Source organism: Ornithorhynchus anatinus, chromosome 7 (assembly GCF_004115215.2).
Source record: "Ornithorhynchus anatinus isolate Pmale09 chromosome 7, mOrnAna1.pri.v4, whole genome shotgun sequence".
In the NCBI taxonomy this organism is placed as follows: Eukaryota; Metazoa; Chordata; class Mammalia; order Monotremata; family Ornithorhynchidae; genus Ornithorhynchus; species Ornithorhynchus anatinus.
The window spans coordinates 1,004,824-1,026,575 of record NC_041734.1 but is presented as its reverse complement, the minus strand read 5'-3'; the positions used below and the strand labels follow the sequence as shown (position 1 = coordinate 1,026,575).

The 21,752-nt window shown below is 63.2% G+C and overlaps 1 protein-coding gene across 1 annotated transcript in view; it reads left to right on the top strand.

The window, feature by feature from the left end:
* ZFHX4 (zinc finger homeobox 4) overlaps positions 1 to 21,345 on the top strand; it is a 109,439-nt gene extending 88,094 nt beyond the window's left edge. Inside the window, exons 7-18 of the mRNA XM_029068831.2 lie at positions 1,657 to 1,793; positions 1,959 to 2,159; positions 2,432 to 2,549; positions 5,084 to 6,153; positions 6,202 to 6,339; positions 6,573 to 7,112; positions 7,215 to 8,153; positions 8,238 to 9,052; positions 9,551 to 10,070; positions 10,155 to 10,245; positions 19,374 to 19,831; positions 19,916 to 21,345. Coding sequence (XP_028924664.1) covers positions 1,657 to 1,793; positions 1,959 to 2,159; positions 2,432 to 2,549; positions 5,084 to 6,153; positions 6,202 to 6,339; positions 6,573 to 7,112; positions 7,215 to 8,153; positions 8,238 to 9,052; positions 9,551 to 10,070; positions 10,155 to 10,245; positions 19,374 to 19,831; positions 19,916 to 20,608 — 5,720 coding nt within the window. The 3' untranslated portion in view covers positions 20,609 to 21,345. The remainder of the gene's footprint in view (positions 1 to 1,656; positions 1,794 to 1,958; positions 2,160 to 2,431; positions 2,550 to 5,083; positions 6,154 to 6,201; positions 6,340 to 6,572; positions 7,113 to 7,214; positions 8,154 to 8,237; positions 9,053 to 9,550; positions 10,071 to 10,154; positions 10,246 to 19,373; positions 19,832 to 19,915) is intronic.
* The last annotated feature ends 407 nt before the right edge of the window (positions 21,346 to 21,752 follow it).

The following is a 21,752-nucleotide window of genomic DNA, read 5'->3' as shown; positions in this document are numbered from 1 at the left end:
CTCGGACGTGGATTTGCACCCGGCCGTCCGGTGACGGCCTTCTCGCCCGGGAGATAATTTAGTCGCGAATTGACTGGAAGAGGGTGAAAATTGAAAGTTAAAATTAGAAACGTTCGTGGTAAACAGCAGCGAGAAGGCGGGACGGTGCCGTGACAGGATGAGATTGGAACGGCTGGAAAACGAGGCTTCGTGTCGGGCGGGAGACCACCGCCTCCCCCCGGGATCTCCCCTCGCCGCGGTGGGCCGGGGGGCCGTTGCCGGTGCGACGCCAGCGGTAGGATTGGCCGAGGGGGAAGTCGATTCGGTGCCGCGTCGAGGTCCGCTCGAGACGCTGGTGGGAGGTCTCTATCATCGATTAATCTCTGAAGGCAACCTGAGGTTATCTAAACAGGAGGGACAGGACTTCCTTCTGAAATGTATCGATAGAGTCCGCTCAGCCGAGGGACAGAAAACAAGTGTGAGCTTGCATTTTCAGAGTGTCATTTTCCACGAGCCGCACCGACGACAGAAAGTTAGCGCTTTGCTCCTTTTCAGTTGAAATCGTTGGGAGTCCAAGGACGGATGCTGTTCTGGGGAAGCGCTTCCTAGGTGCCAAACACTGAACTGAGCGCCGGGGAAGGGTCAGGATCATTGAGCCGGACCCAGACCCTGTCATTCGTTCGTTCATTCGCTCAGTCTTATTTAGCGAGTGCTTACTGTGTGCAGGGCTCTGTACTAAGCACCTGGGAGAGTACAATAAACAGACACGTTCCCTGCCCGCAGTGAACTTACCATCTGGAAGGGGAGACGGGCATTAGTAGAGATCAATAAATGACAGCTCTGGACATAAGTGGTGTGGGACTGGGAGGGGGGATGAATTAAGGGAGCGAGTCAGGGTGACGCAGGAGGGAGTGGGAGAAGAGGAAAGGAGGGCGCAGTCAGGGAAGGCCTCTTGGAGGAGATGGGGCTTCGGTAAGGCTTTGAATCTGGGGTGGAGTCATTGTCCGATTTGAGGAGGGAGGGCGTCCCAGGCCGGAGGCAGGATGTGGGCGAGAGGCCGGTGGCGAGATAGATGAGAGTGAGGTACGGTGAGAAGGTTGGCATTAGAGGAGCCACGTGTGCGGGCTGGGATACAATGGGAGAGTATTCACTGCTCAGGTAGGAGGCAGGGACAGGTATCTAATCCCCGTTTCATGGATGAGGAAACTGAGGCCCAGAGAGGCAAAGTGATTTTTTTTATGCTTTTTTTTGAGCGATTACTATGTGTCAAGCAGTGTCCTATGCCCTGGGGTAGATAAGTTAATCAGGCCGCATACAGTTCCTCTCCCACATGGGGCTCACGGTGTAGATAGGAGGGGGGAACAGGTGCAGAGTCCTCATTCTTCAGTTCAGGAAACCGAGGCCCAGAGAAGTGAAGTGACTCACCCAAGTTCACCCGCCAAGGAAGTGGCGGAGCCGGGATTAGAACCCAGGACCTCTGCCTTCCAGGCTCTGGGTCTTTTCTTTGGGCCCTGCTGCTTCCTAAGGTTAAGATCCCTCAGCAGACCAGTAGGGTAATAATAATCATAATTACGGTACTTGTTGAGCTCTTATTATGTACCAAGGATACATAAGGAGACAGGTGGGTACATGGTCACGGCCCTGACGTTGTGGCGCCATTTCGTGTGTTGGCCCTAGGGCAAGGCACCCCGGAGAAGACGCCCAAGGTCACCGTCGGGGTAGGGACGAAAACGCTCCTGCCGCCCGAAGAGGAGGAGGACGGTCCGGCTAAACGGCCCGGCTCCGCCGAGGACAGGAAGTTCTGCCCCGAGCAGGTATCCGGGCCCGCTCCCTCGGCGGGAAGTCGCCCCCAGCCGGGCGGGGCGGTTCCCCGGGCCGGGAGACGCCCCCACGGGCGGCGAGCGGGGCCCGGGAGCGTCGCGACGGACGGACGGGGGCCCGCTGACCCCCCGCCGACGTCTCCGTTGGTTCTCTTCCAGTTTTATCAGTGCCCTTACTGTAACTACAACAGCAGGGACCCCAGCCGCATCCAGGTGCACGTCCTGTCCCAGCATTCCATGCAGCCGGTCATCTGCTGTCCCCTCTGCCAGGACGTCCTCAGCAGCAAAATGCACCTGCAGCTCCACCTCACCCACTTACACAGCGTGGCCCCCGACTGCGTGGAGAAGCTGCTCCTTAGCGTAAGAACGCCACCGGCCACCGGTGCGGCGGTGGGCTCGGGCGGACGGGACGGACGGGACGTCCGGGGATCGGGCTCGACCCCGGACCTGGCTTCCCAAAGCGCCCCGCTCTCACACGGACCCGCGATGGACGGGAGCGGCAGCGGGCGAAGAGGTTCCCCGGCGATGCCGTGGGCTGTTTTGTGCCCGGCGGGCGAGGGGTGGGTGAGGGCGCCCTCGGCGCCGGGCGGGGTCTACCGGAGGGTGTCACGCCGCCCTCTCGCTTTTCGCAGGTTCCCGTCCCGGACGCTCTGGTGCCTCCCAGCCTGCTGCTTCCCGCATCCGCGGCCGACAAGCCCGAGCACGAATCGCTGGCCTCGCTGGCCGCCGAGGGAGTCGGGAGACGGCCAGGTGCGTTCACTCCACCCTGGCCCGCGACCCCGCAGAGTTGTGGGGCGGGTGGCCGGGGGAGGACGTGCCCACGGACATTCACCTCGCCGGTCGCTAGGGAAGCCCAGCTTCGGCCTCCCAAATGGTCGGTCCAAACCCTTAGCCCAGTACTGTGAAAAAAGCTAAAGATCAGCCCCGCCCCACAACAGGCAACGGTCTAACCGGCGAGGTGGAAGTGCTCGCTTGGCAAGAGGAAGTGAATGTCCGGGAGCCCAGGTGATGGCAGGGTGGCTGTGACATCATTCATTCAATCGTATTTATTGAGCTCTTAGTGTGTGCAGAGCACTGTAGTAAGCGCTTGGAAAGTACAGTTCGGCAACAGAGACCATCCCTACCCAACAACGGGCTCACGGTCTAGAAGGGGGAGACAGACAACAAAACAAATAGACAGGCATCAATGCCATCAAAATAGATAAATAGAACCATAGATAAATGCACATCATAAAGAAATAGATCAATAAATACGTACAAATATGTGCAGGTGCTGTGCGGGGGAAGGAGGTAGAGCAGAGGGAGGGAGTCGGGGCGATGGGGAGGAGGAGCGGAGGGAAAGGGAGGGCTCAGTCTAGGAAGGCCTCCTGGAGGAGGTGAGCTCTCGGTAGGGCTTTGAAGAGGGGAAGAGAGTTAGTTTGGAGGATGTGAGGAGGGAAGGCGTTCCAGGCCAGAGGGACGACGGCGGGACAGGCGGGAACGAGGGACCGTGAGGAGGTGAGCGGCAGACGAGCAGAGTGTGCGGGCTGGGTTGGAGGAGGAGAGAAGGGAGGTGAGGTAGGAGCGGGCAAGGTGATGGAGAGCTTTGAAGCCGAGAGTGAGGAGTTTTTGCTTCGTGCGAAGGTTGATAGGCAACCACTGGAGATTTTTGAGGAGGAGAGTGACGTGCCTAGAACGTTTCTGCAGACAGATAATCCGGGCAGCGGACTGAAGTATAGACCGAAGCAAGGAGAGACAGGAGGATGGGAGAGCAGAAAGGAGGCCGTTGCAGTAGTCCAGTCGAGATATTATGAGAGATTGTACCAGCGGGGCCGTTTGGATGGAGAGGGAAGGGCGGGGGAGGAGGAAAAAGTGGAGAAAGTGGATTAAGAGGAGAAGGAGGAGGAAGAGGAGGAGGCAGGGAATTCACAGATGCACAGAGCGCTCCAGCCTGACCGCTCCTCGCAGGCCCTGACCCCAAAAACCTCCCCCCGGATCCGTTCCCGTGGGGAGCCATGCAGCCCTGCCCCCGGAGGTATTGATTAATTCTTTCGATTGTGTTTACTGAGAGCTTACTATGTACAGGGCGCTGTACCCAGCCCTTGGGAGAGGACAATAGAACAATAAACAGACACATTCCCTGCCCTCGGGGAGCTTACGGTCTAGAAGGGATGGCCCGTACCGGGTCGCCCGGGGAAAGTCAGACGGTCCCCGGGGCTGGAGGGGTGCCACCGTCGGAGACCGAGCCTCGGGGCCGGCTGGACCCGGGCGGGATCGGAGGGAGAGAAACGCAGGGTCCCTGCCCCTCACCCGGGATCCGGGGGAGGGAGGGTCCGTGCCGCTGGACACCCGGACCCCATCCTTCCCCCGGATGTCCCGTCAGCGTAGACGGCACCACCGTCCTTCCGGTCTCACAAGCCCGTAATGTCGGCGTTATCCGTGACCCCCCTCTCTCATTCAACCCACGTATTCGATCCGTCACTGAATCCTGTCGGTTCCCCCTTCCCGACATCGCTAAAACCCGGCCTGTCCTCTCCGTCCAAAGCGCTCCCACATTGGTCCAAGCACTTAGCCTATCTCGCCTTCATTACCGTATCGGCCTCCTCGCTGACCTCCCCGCCTCCCGTCTCTCCCCGCTCCAGTCCACACATCACTCTGCTTGCCTGGATCATTTTTCTACGAAAACGTTCAGGCCACGTTTCCCCTCTCCTCAAGAAGGCCCAGTGGTCACCCGTGTGCCTCCGCGACGAACAGAAACGCCTCACCATTGGCTTTAAAGCCGTCCGCCGCCTTCCCCCCTCCTACCTCACCTCGCTACTCTCCCAAGCCAACCCAGCCCGCACGCTTCGCTCCTCTAATACCAACCTAATCACCGTACCCCGATCTCGTCTATCTCGCCACCGACCTCTCGCCCACATCCTGCCCCCGGCCTGGAACGCCCTCCCTCTTCATACCTGATTAGTCTCCCCACCTTCGAAACCTTTTCGAAGGCCCATCTCCTCCGAGAGGCCTTCCCTGACTAAGCCCCCCTTTCCCTGTCTCCCTCTCCCTTCTGCCTCCCCCGACTTGCTCCTTTCAGTCATCCCCGCTCCCATCCCCGCACCACTCGTGTCCGGATCCGGAGCTTTATTTACGTATCTCAATGTCGGTCTCCCCCTCTAGATTGTCAGCTCGTTGTGGGCAGGGACCGCGTCAGTTCTGTTGTCCTCTCCAGAGCGTTCAGTCCGGCGCCCCGCACCCGGTGAGCGCTGGATAGATACGATCGGCTGACTGACGGAAGCCCTCTGTCCCCACCGGCCCCGCAGGTGACGACGGTCCGACGGGTGACCCGGGCGTCCCCGGCCTCGAGGCCTCCAAGACGGGGCTGGAGATCAAGAGCGAGGAGGAACCGCCGCCGCCCCCCCGACGGCCGGAGGAGTCCGACGCGCCCGAGTGGAGCCGGACCGGCGAGGGCGGCCCGGACGCGGGGCTCCCCGGGCCCGACCCCCCGGCCGAGCAGGAGCAGCGGCGGCGGCCTCCGCCCGGGGCCGACCGCCCGGGGTCCGGCTCGCGCTGCGGGCCCCGCGGCCTGGCGTTCAAGACGCCGCAGCCGCCCGGGCAGCAGCGGCAGCAGGCCCTGCGGGCCGCGGCCACCTGCGGCCTCTGCCCGCGCAGCTTCCGCTCGCCGCCGGCCCTGCGCCGTCACCTGGAGGCCGCCCACCCGGAGCTGGGCGAGCCCGAGCTGCGGCAGCTGTGCGCCGCCCTGCCCGGCGACCTGGGCTGGCCCGACGCGGCCCCCGACGAGCCGGCCCGGGACCCCGAGGCGGCGGAGGAGGCGGCGGAGGGGGGCGGCGCGGAGGGCGGCCCCCCGGCCGAGGAGCCCGGCGCGGAGCCCAAGCGGACCCTGCCCTTCCGCAAGGGGCCCAACGTCACCGTGGAGAAGTTCCTCGACCCGTCGCGGCCCTACAAGTGCACGGTGTGCAAGGAGTCCTTCACGCAGAAGAACATCCTGCTGGTGCACTACAACTCGGTCTCGCACCTGCACAAGCTCAAGAGGGTCCTCCGCGAGGCGTCGGGCAGCCCCGGGCCGGCCGACGGGCCGGCCGGCGCCGCCGACCACAAGCCCTACAAGTGCGGCGTCTGCGGCGTGGCCTACAGCCAGGCCTCCACCCTGGAGATCCACCTGCGCTCCGTCCTGCACCAGACCAAGGCCCGGGCCGCCCGGCTGGACGGGAGCCCCGGCCTGCCGGCCGACGGCCCGGCCAAGGACCCGCCCCCCTCCGATGCCAAAGAGTTCCACGAGAGGCAGGCGGCCGACCTCCCCGCGGGCCCCCCGCCCCCGTCCCCGGCGCAGCTGCAGGCGCAGCTGCAGCACGAGCTCCAGCAGCAGCAGCAGGCCGCGGCGGCGGCGGCGGCGGCGGCCACGGCCTTCTTCCCGCCTCAGTTTCTCCACCCCGCCTTCCTGCCGCACTTCCCCGTGACCCCCGAGGCGCTGCTGCAGTTCCAGCAGCCCCAGTTCCTGTTCCCCTTCTACCTCCCCGGCGCCGACTTCGGCCTGGGCCCGGACCCGGGGCCGCCGGGGGCCCCGTCCTCCTCCTCCTCCTCCTCCTCCTCCTCCTCCTCCTCCTCCTCTTGCGCCTTGCCCGGCCCGGCCGGCTCCCCGCTCGAAGACCTGAAGCAGCAGCCGCCGGGGCAGCACCGCGGCGGCCACGGCCAGCTGCAGCTCCTGCAACGGCAGGCGCGACAGTTCCCCCCGGCCCCGGCCCCGGCCCCCAGCCCCCGCCGCCGCCGCCGCCCCCGGCCCGGGGGCCCAAGCCGGAGCCGGGCGGCGCCGGGGCGGACCGGCCGTCGGGCCGGGACCCGGCGGGGCGCCGGGAGGCGGACGGGGGGCCCGAGCCGCCCAAGCGCGAGCCGGCGGCCGAGGGCGAGGGGCCCCGGGACCCCCGCGAGGGGAAGAGGCCCCGGGCGGGCGAGGCCGGCCCGCCGCCCCCGCGGATCGCCTCGGGCGCCCGGGGCAACGCGGCCAAGGCCCTGCTGGAGAACTTCGGCTTCGAGCTGGTCATCCAGTACAACGAGAACCGCCAGAGGGCCCAGAAGAAGGGCCGGCCGGCGGCGGCGGGCGGCGGCGGCCCCGGGCCCGAGGGCGGGGGTCCGTCCAAGCTGGAGTGCGGCGCCTGCGCCAAGCTCTTCTCCAACGTGCTCATCCTCAAGAGCCACCAGGAGCACGTGCACGGGCAGCTCCTCCCCCACGGGGCGCTGGAGGAGTTCGCCCGCCGCTACCGGGAGGCCTACGACAAGCAGTACCCCATCTCGCCCCCGTCGCCCGAGCCCCCGGCGGCCCCGCAGCCGGCCGCCGCGGGCTCGCCCGCCCCGCCCCCGGCCCCGCCGCCCCCGCCGCCGCCCCCGCCGCCGCCGCCCCCGCCGCCGCCGCCCGCGCCGGCCCCGCCGCCCGTCCAGCTGCCCGTGGCCCTGGACCTCCCGCTCTTCCCGCCCCTGGTGATGCCGTCGGTCCAGCACCCGGCCCTGGGCCCGCAGCTGGCCCTGCAGCTGACCCCCGTGGACGCCCTGGCGGCCGACCTCGGCCAGCTGTGCCAGCAGCAGCTGGGCCTGGACCCCGCCTACCTGCGTCACGCCCAGTTCAAGCGGCCGCGGACCCGCATCACCGACGACCAGCTGAAGGTGCTGCGGGCCTACTTCGACATCAACAACTCCCCCGGCGAGGAGCAGGTGCAGGAGATGGCCGACAAGTCCGGCCTCTCCCAGAAGGTCATCAAGCACTGGTTCCGCAACACGCTCTTCAAGGAGCGGCAGAGGAACAAGGACTCGCCCTACAACTTCAGCAACCCCCCCGTGGCGGCCCTGGACGACCCGCACCCCGACCCCCCGCCGGCCCCGCCGGACCCCTACAGGGCCGACCCGGCGGCGGCGGCGGCGGCGGCGGCGGCCTTCGGCAAGCGGTCGTCCCGCACCAGGTTCACCGACTACCAGCTGCGGGTCCTGCAGGACTTCTTCGACACCAACGCCTACCCCAAGGACGACGAGATCGAACAGCTGTCCACGGTCCTCAACCTGCCCACGCGGGTCATCGTGGTCTGGTTCCAGAACGCCCGGCAGAAGGCCCGCAAGACCTACGAGAACCAGGCCGAGGCCAAGGACAGCGAGAAGCGGGAGCTGACCAACGAGCGCTACGTCCGCACGGGCAACCTGCAGTACCAGTGCAAGAAGTGCGGCGGGGTCTTCCCGCGCATCTTCGACCTCATCACCCACCAGAAGAAGCACTGCTACAAGGACGAGGACGAGGAGGCCCCGGACGAGAGCCAGCCGGACGAGCCCCCGGAGGCCGGCCCGCCGGCCCGCTCGCCCGGGCCGGAGCCCGCCCGGACGCCGCCCCCGAAGGCCGAGCCGCCCCCGGCCGCCGCCGAGCCCGAGCGGCCCCGGCCCCCGCCGCTCTCCCTGGCGCCGCCCCCGCCCGGGCCCCAGCCCCCGCCGCTCTCCCTGGCGCCGCCCCCGCCGCTCCCGACCGATCTACCTCCGCCGCTGCTCCAGTACCAGTGCGACCAGTGTCGCGTGGCCCTGCCCAGCCTGCGGCTCTGGCAGGAGCACCGGCACGTGCACTTCCTGGCGGCCCAGAACCAGTTCCTGCACTCGCCCTTCCTCGAGCGGCCCGTCGACCTGCCCTACGTCATCTTCGACCCGGGCAACCCGCTGCTGGCCTCCCCGCTGGCCCCGCCGCCCCCGCGGCCGGGCACCCCGCCCGCCGGCCCCCCGAAGCGGAGGCCGGAGGAGCGGGACGACCCGGCGGGGGCCGGGCCGGGCGGCGGGGAGGACCAGCACCGGGACAAGCGGCTGCGGACCACCATCACCCCCGAGCAGCTGGAGGTCCTGTACGAGAAGTACCTGCTGGACTCCAACCCCACCAGGAAGATGCTGGACCACATCGCCCGCGAGGTGGGCCTCAAGAAGCGCGTGGTGCAGGTCTGGTTCCAGAACACGCGGGCCCGCGAGCGCAAGGGCCAGTTCCGCGCCCTGGGCCCCGCCCAGGCCCACCGGCGCTGCCCCTTCTGCCGCGCCCTCTTCAAGGCCAAGTCGGCGCTCGAGAGCCACGTGCGCTCGCGACACTGGAGCGAGGGCCGGCGGGCGGGCTCCGGCCTCCCGCCCAGCCCGCTCCCGGCCCCGGAGGACGGGACCGACCCCGACGGCGTCCCCCGCAGGTTCGTCTTCTTCGACTGCCCGGCGCTGGCGCTGGCCAAGGTGGACCTGGCCGGCCCGGGCGGGCCCGCGCCCGCCCGCTCCCCGCGGGGCCGCCTGAGCCCGGCGGGCGGCGGGGCCGGCGAGGGGGACGACGAGGAGGACGAGGAGGAGGAGGCGGAGGACGGGGAGGACGAGGAGGAGGAGGAGGACGAGGACGAGGACGAGGCGGAGGCGGCGGCCGCCGCCGGGGCCCCTCCGGCCGAGGCCGGCGACGACCGGGGCCGGGCCGGCCCGGACGAGACCTCGTCCGTCAACACGGCCCTCGGCGACGCCACCACGGCGGATGAGCCGGAGGCGGGGCCCGGCCCCCGGCCCGCCCCCGCCGCCCCCCGGCCCACCGCCCCCTCCCCGCCCGGCCCCCGGCCCGCCGCCCCTCCGCCCGAGGGCGACCCCGAGGCCGACGCCGACGACCGGCTCCCCGCCCTCCTCCCCCTGCCCGCCCCCCTGCCCCCCAGCCCGCCGGGCCTCCCCGCCGGGGGCGGCGGCGACCCCGACCCCGGCCCCTACCTCGCCGACGACCCCGACGACGGCGCCGACCGCAGCGAGTCGTCCAGCGCCGCCGACCCCGGCTCGCCGGCCCCGCCGGGCTCCGGGCCCCCGTTCCGGGCCCGGGGCGGCGAGAGGCCGGGCCACAAGCGCTTCCGCACGCAGATGAGCAACCTGCAGCTGAAGGTGCTCAAGGCCTGCTTCGGCGACTACCGCACGCCCACCATGCAGGAGTGCGAGCTGCTCGGGGCCGAGATCGGCCTGCCCAAGCGCGTGGTGCAGGTCTGGTTCCAGAACGCCCGCGCCAAGGAGAAGAAGTTCAAGGTCAACGCGGGCAAGGCCCCCCCGGCCGGCCCGGACGGCGGGGCCCGCCCCGACTGCGGCCTCTGCGGGGTCAAGTACTCGGCCCGCCTCTCGGTGCGCGACCACGTCTTCTCCCGCCAGCACGTCGCCAAGGTGCGCGAGACGGTGGGCAGCCAGCTGGACCGCGAGCGGGACTACCTGGCCCCGACCACGGTCCGCCAGCTCATGGCCCAGCAGGAGCTGGACCGCATCAAGAAGGCGGCCGACGCCCTGGCCCCGCCCGGCCCGCTGCCGCCCGGCCCGGGGGACGCCGGGCCCGGGGCCGCCTCCCTGCTGGGCCTCGGGGGTCTGCCCGCCCCCTACCCGGCCCTGCCCGCCCTCCCCGCCGGCCTCCTCCCCGGGATGAACGGCCCGTCGCCTCTGCCCGGCTTCCCCCAGGGATCCAACGGTAAGCGGCCGCCGCCGGGGACGGGGCCGGCCGAGGGGGTGGGGGACGGGGCCGACCCGGGACGCCCGGGGGACCGCCGGCCCCCGGCCGCTCCGGTCCTCAGCGCCCGGACTCCGGGCCGGGCCCCGGGCTCGGGGCTGCTTCGGAGAGAGGACGGGAGGGGCCTGACGGGAGGGACCCCCGGCCTCCGGGAGGAGAGAGAGGGACGGCGAGGGTCTTACCCCCATCTGACAGAGGAGGAACCCGAGGCCCAGAGGGGCCGAGCCGCTTGCCCGGCCCGGCCCGGAGGGAGGGACTCGAACCCGAGTCTCCCCACTGCCGGTCCCGCCTTCGGGTCCGCGCCGTCTCCCTCGGCGGAGAAGCCGGGCGGGCGTGGAGTTGTCGGGTGGGTCCCCGGGCCCCCGGGGCCCGCGGCACCCCCCGGTCCCACCCCCGGCTCGGCGCGGCCGTGACCGCCCCGGCCTGGGTCGGCGACCTCCGACCCCTCACCCCATACCCAGAGATCCCCCCCTCGCCCCCCCTAAATGGCGGCCCTGCTCGCCGTCGCGCCCTCCCCCCCGCCCACCCTCGCCACCGCGGTCGTCCTTCCCCCGTCCCATCCGAGGACTTCCTGTGAGCGCGGAGCCGATGGGAAGTTGACTTTGAAGTGGGCAGAGTAGGGAGGGGCGGGGGGTTGATGATGATTAGAAGAACTGTGGTATCTGCCGGGCACCGTGGTAGATACAAGGTGATCGGGTCGCACCCGGTCCCTGTCCCACGTAGGGTTCCCAGCCCGAGGAAGAGGGAGAACGGGGATCGAACCCCCATTTTAGAGATGAGAAAACCGAGACACCGGAGGGTCTGAAGCGGACGGGTGGCGAAGTCGAAGTCAGAAGCCCGGTCCTCTGACCCGTGGGTCCCCGCTGAGCCCGGGCATCTGCCTGGGCCCGGCCACAGAGGGCACGGGGGCTTCTCGGTCCCGGAGGAGTCGTAGCGACTGCGGTCCTGCAGACCCTAAGCTCGTTACCCGGGCAGGGAGCGCGTCTGCTTACTGTTCCGTCGTCCTCTCCCGAGCGCTTAGTAAAGTAAGCGCTCAGTAAATGAGAGTGACTGACTGACTGACCCCGTACTAAGCTCTCGGGAGAATACGGTGCAAAAGAGCAGCGTGGATTGGTGGAAAGAGCGTGGGCTTGGGAGTCGGAAGTCGTGGGTTCTCATCCCGCCTCCGCCACCTGTCAGCTGGGGGATTTTGGGCAGGTCGCGTAACTTCTCTGTGCCTCAGTTACCTCATCTGGAAAATGGGGATTAAAACCGGGAGCCCCACGTGGGACAACCTGATGACCCAGTATCCACCCCTGCGCTTAGAACAGTGCTCGGCACATAGTGAGCGCTTAACAAATGCCATCGTTATTATTATTAACAGAGCTGGTAGACGCGGTCTCTGCCCACAACTTGGGAAAGTACAACACGGTAATAAACAGACACATTCCGTGCCCACTGCGGGTCTGGAGTCCCGTGCGGGGGTCCTGTTGGTGGATGGCGGCGACTCGTGGGGTCTTGGTGTGGGAGACAGAGTCGAAGAGGTGGGCGGTGGGGTCCCGTGGAACCCTGGTGGTAGGCGGAGAGGTCTCGGCAGTGGATGGCGGGATCCGATAGGGTCTGGGTGACGGACGGTGGAGTCCTGTGGAGTCCTGGGGGGTGACAGTGGAGTCCCGTAGGGTCTCGGTGGTGGATGGTGGAGTCCCGTGGAGTCTTTAGGTGGACGACAGACTCTAGGAGCGGAGGGTGGGGTCTCGCAGAACCTTGGTGGTAGATAGAGGGGCCTTGGCAGCGGATGGTGGGGCCCTGTGGAACCTCGGTTATGAGTGGCGGAGTCCCGTGGGGTCTCGGTGGTGGATGATGGTGTTTCGGAGGTGGGTTTTGACATCCTGGAAGATGTTATCAAGGGTTTCAACACTCCCCCGTCCCTTTCTCTCCCTTCCTTTGAAGCCCATATCACCCACCTCTACCATCCAGTCCGGCTACTAGGCACGGTAATCTACCACCCCTCAGCCCCCACCTCCAACCTGCATAACCACTTTGACCCCTTGCTCACCTCTCCCTTTTCCTACGCTGATTTTTGGGGACTTGGATGGACACCCACGTGAATGTTCCCGATGACCTTTCCTCTGTGCTCTTCCCCTCACCCATCAATTCCACCGACCTCCTGCTCCACCGACCTCATCCGCTCACCGACCTGGGCACACCCTCAATCTCATCGTCCCTACCCAATGTACAGTCTCCAACCTCCCCAACTTTGAAATTTCTCTCCCGACCACAGACTCGTCACTTGCCTTCTCTCTCTTCCTGGCAAATAATAATGATGATGATGACGATGGCATCCGTTAATCACGTAGTAAGTGCCGAGGACTATTCTAAGCACTCGAGTAGATACTGGGTAATCAGGTTGTCCCACGTGGGGCTCACGCTCTTAAATTCCCATTTTATAGATGAGGGAACCGAGGCACAGGGAAGTTAAGCGACTTGCCCGAAGTCACTCAACTGAGAAGTGGCGGAGGCGGGATTAGAACCCGTGACCTCTGACTCCCAAGCCGTGCTCTTTCCACTAAGCCTCCGATCTTTTCACCCTCTCCGACTTTCCAAAGCCATGTTGCCGCGTTTGTCCTCCTTACCCAACCCACCTTCCCTTGACACAAAAATCCACACCTTTGATGCCGCCCTCTCCACGGAACTTTAACCCCTTGCTCCTCCATCCCTCCGTCTGTCTCAGAGGGGGAGCTTATCGTGTGCGGGGCACTGTACTAAGTGCTTGGGAAGAGGACAGTTGGCAGATATTTTCCCTGTCCACAGTGACCACTAACCTCCAGTCCTGGTTCACCTCCACGTTCCACCTCCTCCGTTCTCGTGCCGAGCTGCCTGCTGGCAGAAATCCGGACACCAAACTGATCTCATCCGTCCGAAACTCATCTTCACTCGCTTGTACAGCGACCCTCCTGGTTCTCCTCCTATGTCTCTGACCACTCCGCTGTCTCTTTTGCAGACTCCGCCTCTGTCTCCCACCCTCAGTCACTGGGGGTCCCCCAAGGCTTGGTCCTGGGTCCCCTCATCTTCTCCATCCAGACCCACTTCTTTGGAGAACTCATTCACACCCACGTCTTCAACTACCGTCTCTAGCCAGACTAGCGGTGGCTCAGTGGAAAGAGCACGGGCTTTGGAGTCAGAGGTCATGGGTTCGAATCCCGGCTCGGCCACTTGTCAGCTGTGTGACTTTGGGCGAGTCACTTAACTTCTCGGTGCCTCAGTTCCCTCATCTGTCAAATGGGGATGAAGACCGTGAGCCCCACGTGGGACAACCTGATTCCCCTGTGTCTCCCCCAGCGCTTAGAACAGTGCTCGGCACATAGTAAGCGCTTAACAGATACCAACATTATCATTATTATTATCCCCCAGTTTAACTCTCCAGTCCTGATCTCTCTTCTCCTCCACGATCTCGTATCTCCGCCTGCCTTTGGGACGTCTCTACCTGGATGCCCCACCGTCACCTCAAACTAAACGTGTCCACGATAGAACTCCTAGTCTTCCCACCCAAACCCTGTCCTCCCTCTGACTTTCCCAGTTCTGTAAAAGATACCACTGTCCTCCCTACATCACAAGCCCTTCACCTTGGCGTTGTCCTCGACTCCTCTTCTCACGCTACCCACACACTCGGTCCTGTGAGTTCTACCTTCACGAAGCTGCTAAAATCCTCCCTCTCCTCTCCAACCAAAATGCTATCGCGCCAATCGGAGCGCTTATCCTCTCCCCGCTGGACTACCGCATCAGCCTCCTCGCTGACCTCCCTGCCTCCCGTCTCTCTCCACCCAGTCTGTACTTCACTCTGCTGCCGGGATAATTTTCCTAAAAAAAGTTCAGTCCGTGCTTCCCCCCTCCTCGAGGACCTCCAGTGGTTACCCGTCCACCTCCGCAACAAACAGAAACTCCTCGCCGTCGACTTGAAAGGCACTCAGTGAACCCACCCCGTCCCACCTTACCACCCTGATATCCTACTAGATACCAGGATATTAGAAGCGGCAGGAATTAGAAGCATCCTATTAGAAGCGGCGTGGCTCAGTGGAAAGAGCCTAGGCTTGGGAGTCAGAGGTCAGGGGTTCGACTCCCGGCTCTGCCACTTGTCAGCTGGGTGACAGTGGGCGAGTCACTTCGCTTCTCTGGGCCTCAGTGACCTCATCTGGAAAATGGGGATTAACCGGGAGCCTCACGTGGGACAACCTGATTCCCCTGTATCCACCCCAGCGCTTAGAACAGTGCTCTGCACATAGTAAGCGCTTAACAAATACCGACATTATTATTATTATTATTGTTATTATTATTACTATAGTCCAGCCCACACATTCTGCTCCTCTAGTACCAGCTTGCTCACCGTTCCTCGATGTCGTCTGTCTCACCGCCGATCCCTTTCCCACGTCTTCCCCCTAGCCTGGAAGTTCCTCCCTTTCCATACACCCCAACGACCCTCCCCACCTTCAGAGCCCTATTGAGGTCACATCTCCTGCAAGAGGCCTTCCCCAATTAAGCCTTCTTCTCCCCGGCTCGCTCTTCCTCTGCTTCTTCTCTGCACTTGGATCTGTATCCTTTGGGGTCTCGGGATCCACCCCCCCCCCATTCCCACAGCACTTAATGACTCTGGTATCTGTTAAGCGCTTACTATGTGCCAAGCACTGTTCTAAGCACTGAGGTAGTACAAGGTAGTCAGGGTGTCCCAGGTGCATTTTACAGATGAGGTAACTGAGGCCCAGAGAAGTCATTCATTCATTCAATAGTATCTATTGAGCGCTTACTATGTGCAGAGCACTGTACTAAGCGCTGGGAATGTACAAATCGGTAACAGATAGAGACGGTCCCTGCCCTTCGATGGGCTTACAGTCTAATCGGGGGAGACAGACAAGAACGATAGCAATAAATAGAATCAAGATGCGCATAGGCACTACGGAGGATTCGGAGTGAGCGGATACCTAAGTTCTTTGAAGGGGCGTACTCAGGGGGCTGTCTGAAGTGTCACGCAGCATGAGGACGTGAATCAAACGGTCAAGCAGTAGTTTTTCATAATGATGATGGTATTTAAGCGCTTACTATGTGCCAAGCATTGTTCTAAGCACTGGGAGACATACAAGGTTATCAGGTTGTCCCATGTGGGACTCAAGTCTTAATCCCCGTTTTGCAGATGTGGTAACTGAGGCACGGAAAAGCTGGGTGACTTGCCCAGGGTCATATAGCTGACAAGTGGCAGAGTAGGGATTAGAACCCACAACCTCTGACTCCCAAGTCAAGTGACTTGCCCAAGATCACACAGCAAACAAGTGGCAGAGCCGGGATTAGAACCCGTGACCTTCTGACTCCCGGGCCCGGGCTCTCTCCAGTATGCCATGCTGCTTATGTCCATATCTGTGATTTATTTCTGTTCATGTCTGTCTCCCCCTCTGGACTGTAAGCTTATTGTGGGCGGGGAACGTGTCTACCAACTCTCTTGTGTTTTACTTTCTAAGTACAGTGCTGTGCATACAGCAAGTGCTCAATAAGTAGCACTGATTGATTGAACTCTGCCCTCTCCTCGCCCTGGCAAAGATACTTCTGTCAGTCATATGAACATTTACTTTGTGCGGTGCACTGTACTAAGCGCTTGGGAGAGTACAACCGGCAATATGACAGGCACATTCCCTCCATCCTTTTTCCTCCCCTGCCTGTTGCCCGCGCCCGCTGTTTCAGACTTTTAATCCCCTCCTCCAATCCTCTCAAATTTTGACGCCCATGAATTTGTCATATTTTCATTGATAAAATTGAAACTACGCCCTCCCTACGGTCTCCCCTGCTCCTCTCCAATCCCACCCCCCGCCGCCGCTTCCTCGGCTCTCCCATCCTCCCCGGCAGTATCGGAGCACCTCTCCTGTCTCCTCTCAAAGTCCACCCCCTCCACCCGCACCTCCGACCCCATCCCTTCACACCTTCTCAAAACACTCGCCGTCTCCCTTCTTCCCTCTTGGACCACCATCCTCACCTGTTCCTCTCCAATGGCTTCTTCCCCACCGCTTTCAAACATACTCCTGTCTCCCCTGACCTGAAAAAAACAAACCTCCCTTGACCCCACGGCTCCCTCCGGTTATCGTCCCATCTCCCTCCTACCATTCCTCTCGAAACTCTCTGAGCGGGTTGCCTACACCCGCTGGCCCCACTTCCTCTCTTCCAGCTCTCCCCTCGACCCCCGGAAATCTGGCTTTCTCCCCCTTCCCGCCCTAGAAATTGCCCTCTCTGAGATCCCCAGTGACCTCCTTCTTGCCAAATGCAACGACTTCTACTCCATCCTCATCCCCCTCCACCTTTCTGCAGCCTTCAACACCGGGGACCACCCTCTTCTCCTGGAAAAATGATCTCCCTTTGACTTTCCAGACACGGTCGTCTTCTAGTTCTCCTCTTTCTCAGGCCGCCCCTTCTCCGTCTCTTTCGTGGGCTCCTCCTCTGCCTCCTACCCCCTAATTCCGGGAGCCCCTCAAGGCTCAGTACTGGGTCCCCTTCTATTCTCCAGCTACGCACACTCCCTCGGAGAACTCATTCCTCCCACGGCGTCGGCTACGACTTCTACGCGGACGGTTCCCAGATCGAGCTCTCCAGCTCTGATCTCTCTCCTTCTCCGAAGTCTTGCGTTTCCTCTTGCCTTCGGGACGTCTCTACTTGGTTGTCCCCTTGACACCTCGAACTTAACATGTCTAAAATGGACATCTTGTCCCCGAAATTCTATCTTAGACTGTAGGCAATACCACCATCCTTCCTATTCTCACAAGCCCATAACTCTAGCATTATCCCCGACTCCGCTCTCTCGTTCAGATGACCTTCCCAGTGTCTCTAGAATCTGCCGTTTCCTCTCCATCTAAACTGCTGCCATGCTGATCCCGCCTTGGCTACTGCGTCAGCCTCCTCACTGACCTCCCTCCCACTCCAGTCCATTCTTCACTCTGCTGCCAGGTCGTTATTCTTTCCAAAATGTTCAGTCTGCGTTTCCCCGCTCCTCAAGAACCTCCAGGGGTTGCCCATCCACCTCCGCATCCAACAGAGACTCCTCACGGTCAGCTTTAAAGCCATCAATCCCCTTGCCCCCTCCCACCTCTCCTCGCTGCTCTCCTGCTACGACCCAGGCTGCACGCTTCCCCTCCTCTAACACCAACCTACTCGCCGTACCTCGATCTTGTCCTTTTCACCGCCGCCCCCTCGCCTGCATCCTCCCAGTGGCCTGGAACTCCCTCCCCTTTCATGTCCGACGGACCGCCACTCTCCCCACCTTCAAAGCCCTCCTAAAACCACATCTCCCCACCTCCGAGTGGCCTTCCGTGACTGAACCCTCCTGTCCCCTATTTGCCCTCCCTTCCGCATCACATACGCACTTGGCCGCGTACCCCTTAGGCACACAGTATTCACCCCGCCTTCGAACCCACAGCACCTAGGTCCATATCCCTCTACTCTGCCATTTTCCTTAGCTGTAATGTATTTTAATGTCTGACTCTCCCTCTAGACTGGAAGTTCTTTCTGAGCGGGAAATAGGTCTGCCGAATCATTTGCTTGTTTTTTGTGTCATTTATTTAGATTGCGTGTCTTCAGCACTTTCTGTGTGTGAAGCACTGCTCTAAACACTAGAATAGGTAGAAGTTAATCAGGCCAGACACAGTCCCTGTCCCAGACGGGACTGGTAGTCGAACCAGGAGGGAGATCAGGTTTATTGAATCCCCATTCTGCAGTGGAGGAAACCGAGGCCCAGAGAGGTGACCTGTCCAAAGTCACGGACGTCGTGAGAAAAATTCTCCTCGAGTTTTTGCGTCCACTCGGGTGGAGGCCGAGCCGCATTGCGGGCTCCGGGGCAGCAGGTGGAACGAGAACGGGCGGTCGGCTGCTTTCGTGCGCTTTGGCTTCGGGTCTTTAGCGGGCATCGGCAGGAGCGCGCTCTCAGGGGGGCTCGGCTGGAAGTCCGAAACCCACGCCGTTCGGCCGGAATTCTCTTTCCGGAAGCCGGAAATCAGACACGAACACGTGGACGGCTTGGGAATCAGTCAATCGGTAGTATTTATTGAGTGTTTACTGTGAGCAGAGCACTGTACTAAGCCCTCGGGTGAGTACAGGATAAGAATACAACGGACACGTTCCCTGCCCGCAACGAGCTTACAGTCTAGAGGGGGAGACGGACATTAATAGAAATAGATTACGGATATGTACGTTAAGTGTGGTGGGACCGAGGGTGCGGGGGCGAATAAAGGGAGGAAGTCAGGGCGACACAGAAGGGAGTGGGAGAAGGGGAAAAGAAGTCTTAGAGCATGCGTGTCTGAGAGAAGCGTACGTACCTAAGGGGGTCATAAGTGTCTGAGAGGCGCATACGTGCCTGAGGCTCCGGGGGAGGCCGGACTGCCTGCCGGGGAGCTGTGGGAACGACAGGCAGGGAAGTAGTCGAGGAGTCGTCGGCCTCCCTCCGCGGGCGGGTTGAGCAGGCCGGCACTGCCTCGCCCAGTCCCGGGCCGGGCCGCGAGGGCCATCCCCTGCGGTCGGCCCCGGAAGTCGCTCGATTGGCCCGGTCCACCTCCGATTCCTGGCCGGGTACCGGCGTGGGGTTTCCCTGATTCCCAGCCACGCGCCCGGATGGGATCCGTCCGATTCCCCGCTCCGTTTCCACGTGGGATTTCCCCTATTCCCGGCCACGCCCCCAGATGGGATCCGCCCGTCTCCCCGTCACGCTCCTGTGGGGGACTACCCCATTTCCCAGCCACGCTCCCCGGTGGGCTCTTCTCGATTCCCCGCTGCGTTTCCGGGGGATTTCCCCGATTCCCAGCCGTGCTTTCGGATGGGATCTCCCCTTTCCCCAGCCCACGCTCCCCGATGGGATCCGTCCGATTCCCCCCCCGGCGGCCGCGGGAGTGGGGTCTCCTGGGTTTCGGGGGAAACCGGGAGGGGGCCGGGGGGACAGGAGTGAGGGGAATAGGGCCATCGGGAAGTCCCAGGGTCGAGCGGCGCGCCACCCCCCACCCTCCAGGGCCCCCCCCGGGTGGGAGGCGGGCCACCCCCTCACCCCGCCGTCGTGACAGTGCCGGGCCTGACCCCACCGTCGTTGTCGCTTCCAGCTCTGCCGTCTCCCGGTCCGGGCCTCCTGGGGTTCCCCGGCTCCGCGGCCTCGTCTCCGGCCCCGGCCCCGGGCGGCGGCCCCGCCAAGCCCGGCCCGCAGACCCCGCCGCCCGCGCCGGGCCCCGGCCCGCCCGACAGGGAGCCGGACAAGAAGCCGCCCGGACCCGGCAAGGTCCGCAGGATCAAGGAGGAGGAGCCGGACGCCCCCCACCCGGAGAAGCCTCCCAGGAGAGAGGAGAAGGTGGCGCCGGGCCCGGGCGGACCAGGCCCGGGCGGGGAGAACAGCCGGCTCCCGGCCCCGCAGGGCCCCGACGGGCCGGCCCTCCTCGGCGGCCAGTTCCTGCCCTACTTCCTCCCCGGCTTCGCCTCCTACCTGGCCCCCCAGCTGCCCGGGGCCGGGCCGGGCGGGTACCTGCCCCCGGCCTGCGGCCTCGAGGGCCTCTTCCCGTACGGGCCCGTGGGCTCGCCGCCGGCGCCCCCGGCCGGGCCGGGCCCGCGGCCGGATCCCCCGGCCCCGCGGCCCCGGGCCGCCCCGGCCAAGCCGCCGGCCCCGGACGGCGCTGAGGGTGACCCCCCGGCGACCCCGCCCGTCAAGTACGAGTTCATCTGCAGGAAGTGCCGGATGATGTTCGCGGCCGAGGAGCCGGCCCTGACCCACCAGAAGTCCTTCTGCTACTTCGACCAGCCCCTCATCGACCCGCGGGAGACCGTCCTCCGCGTGCCGGCCGGCGGCCCCCCGGGCGGCCCTTGCGACGCCGCCCCCGGGGCCCGGGACCACCCGCCCCCCCAGCTCCGGGCCGGCGCCCACAAAGAGAAAACAATCAAACAAGCAATGAGAAATGCCAAAGAGCATATAAGATTATTACCTCACTCAGTCCGCTCTCCCAGCCCCCACGCCACATCTACCTCACCCTCCGCAGCACCCCCCAACGGCCCCTACCCGCCCCCCTCTTCCTTCTCCATCAAGTCCTGGCCAAATCTCCTCTTCCCAGCATCCACCAGGAAAGCTGCTCCCCCGCCCCCGCCCTCCCCGCCTTCAACGGTTACCTCAAGTTCGGGCAGCTCCTCGGGGATGCCCCCCTCGCTCCCCACGGAGAGCTGCTCCGACGAGTCCGACAGCGAACTGAGCCAGAAGCTGGAAGACCTGGACCACTCTCTGGAAGTCAAGGCCAAGTCGGCCTCCGGCCTCGACGGGAATTTCGGCAGCCTCCGGATGGATCTTTTCGGGGTGTAGGAGCGAAGACCGGAGCCCCGGCTTTAAAAACGAAACGAAAAATAAAAAAACAAAAAAAGAGCAAACGAAACACACACACGCACGCACGCGCGCACACACGACACACACTAGACTAAAGAAAAATGTCAAAAAAAATTTAAAAACTCAAAATCCAAATGAAATTTAAAAAAAAAAAAAAGACTTTTAACTGCAGTTTCCAAAGCTTCTCTAACCCAAAAAAAAAAAAAAAAAAAATGACAGTACCAAATGGTTGACTCAGGATTGTCTTTCCCATAAAATGATGCGCTGGCAATACAAAAAAGGATCAGGACTGGTGCAGATGGTTGAATGTGCTTGTAATATATGCTAAACTATGGACAAGGAAAATAAATCTCTCCCAAGCTTCTCGGAAGCTTGTCTCAAGCCAAAAACTCTCCGGAAAAAGCAAACGACACCTCCGCCGGTAGGCTTTCGAACGGCTAGCATGTTGTGTGTGGGAGGGCAGTCCCCGTACGCTCGAAGAGAATCTCTCTGCGTTTAGTTAGGTGTGATTCAGTAGCTTTAAATTCTCAGGTCAGAAACATAACATTTCTCATTTGTGCAAAGCAGCAAAGGAGCCTGGAAAAACTGTGACTTCTTCCGAAGACAACGGCAACCTTCATTAGGCAGCGTTTCCCAGGTGCGTTCGGTGTACAGAGAGACTTTCCGGCCCGGTCGGACAGCACGCGGGTCCCGTCCCCCGCCCCTCCCACCCCCGCCCCCTGGCCCGGCGGCCGCCGTCCGGCGCCCCGAGGAGAAACGCGTCCCACCACGAGCTGTATTTATACCGGTCTCGCCCTTTCCTGGTAGGAGACTCTGACGATCTGTGCCGACCTTCACCTTTACCTCTGATCTCATCGATGCCGCCCCCCTCCCCACCCCCGAAAGAGCGTGATAATTTTCTTTTCCCGAAAGAGCGTAATAATTCTAGTTTTGATAGACTCTGAGGATTCCGCCGACGGATCATTTTTCATCAGTCAAGGCACCCCCACCCGCTTCTGAACTCTCTAGTGCACTTACGATTTCGTCGCCCGTGTGAAAGTCGAAGAAGACGATGGTTTTGTCCCGTCTGGGGCCGGGACGGGGGACTTGTTTCATCTCACCCCCCGCCCCCCACCTTCCCTCC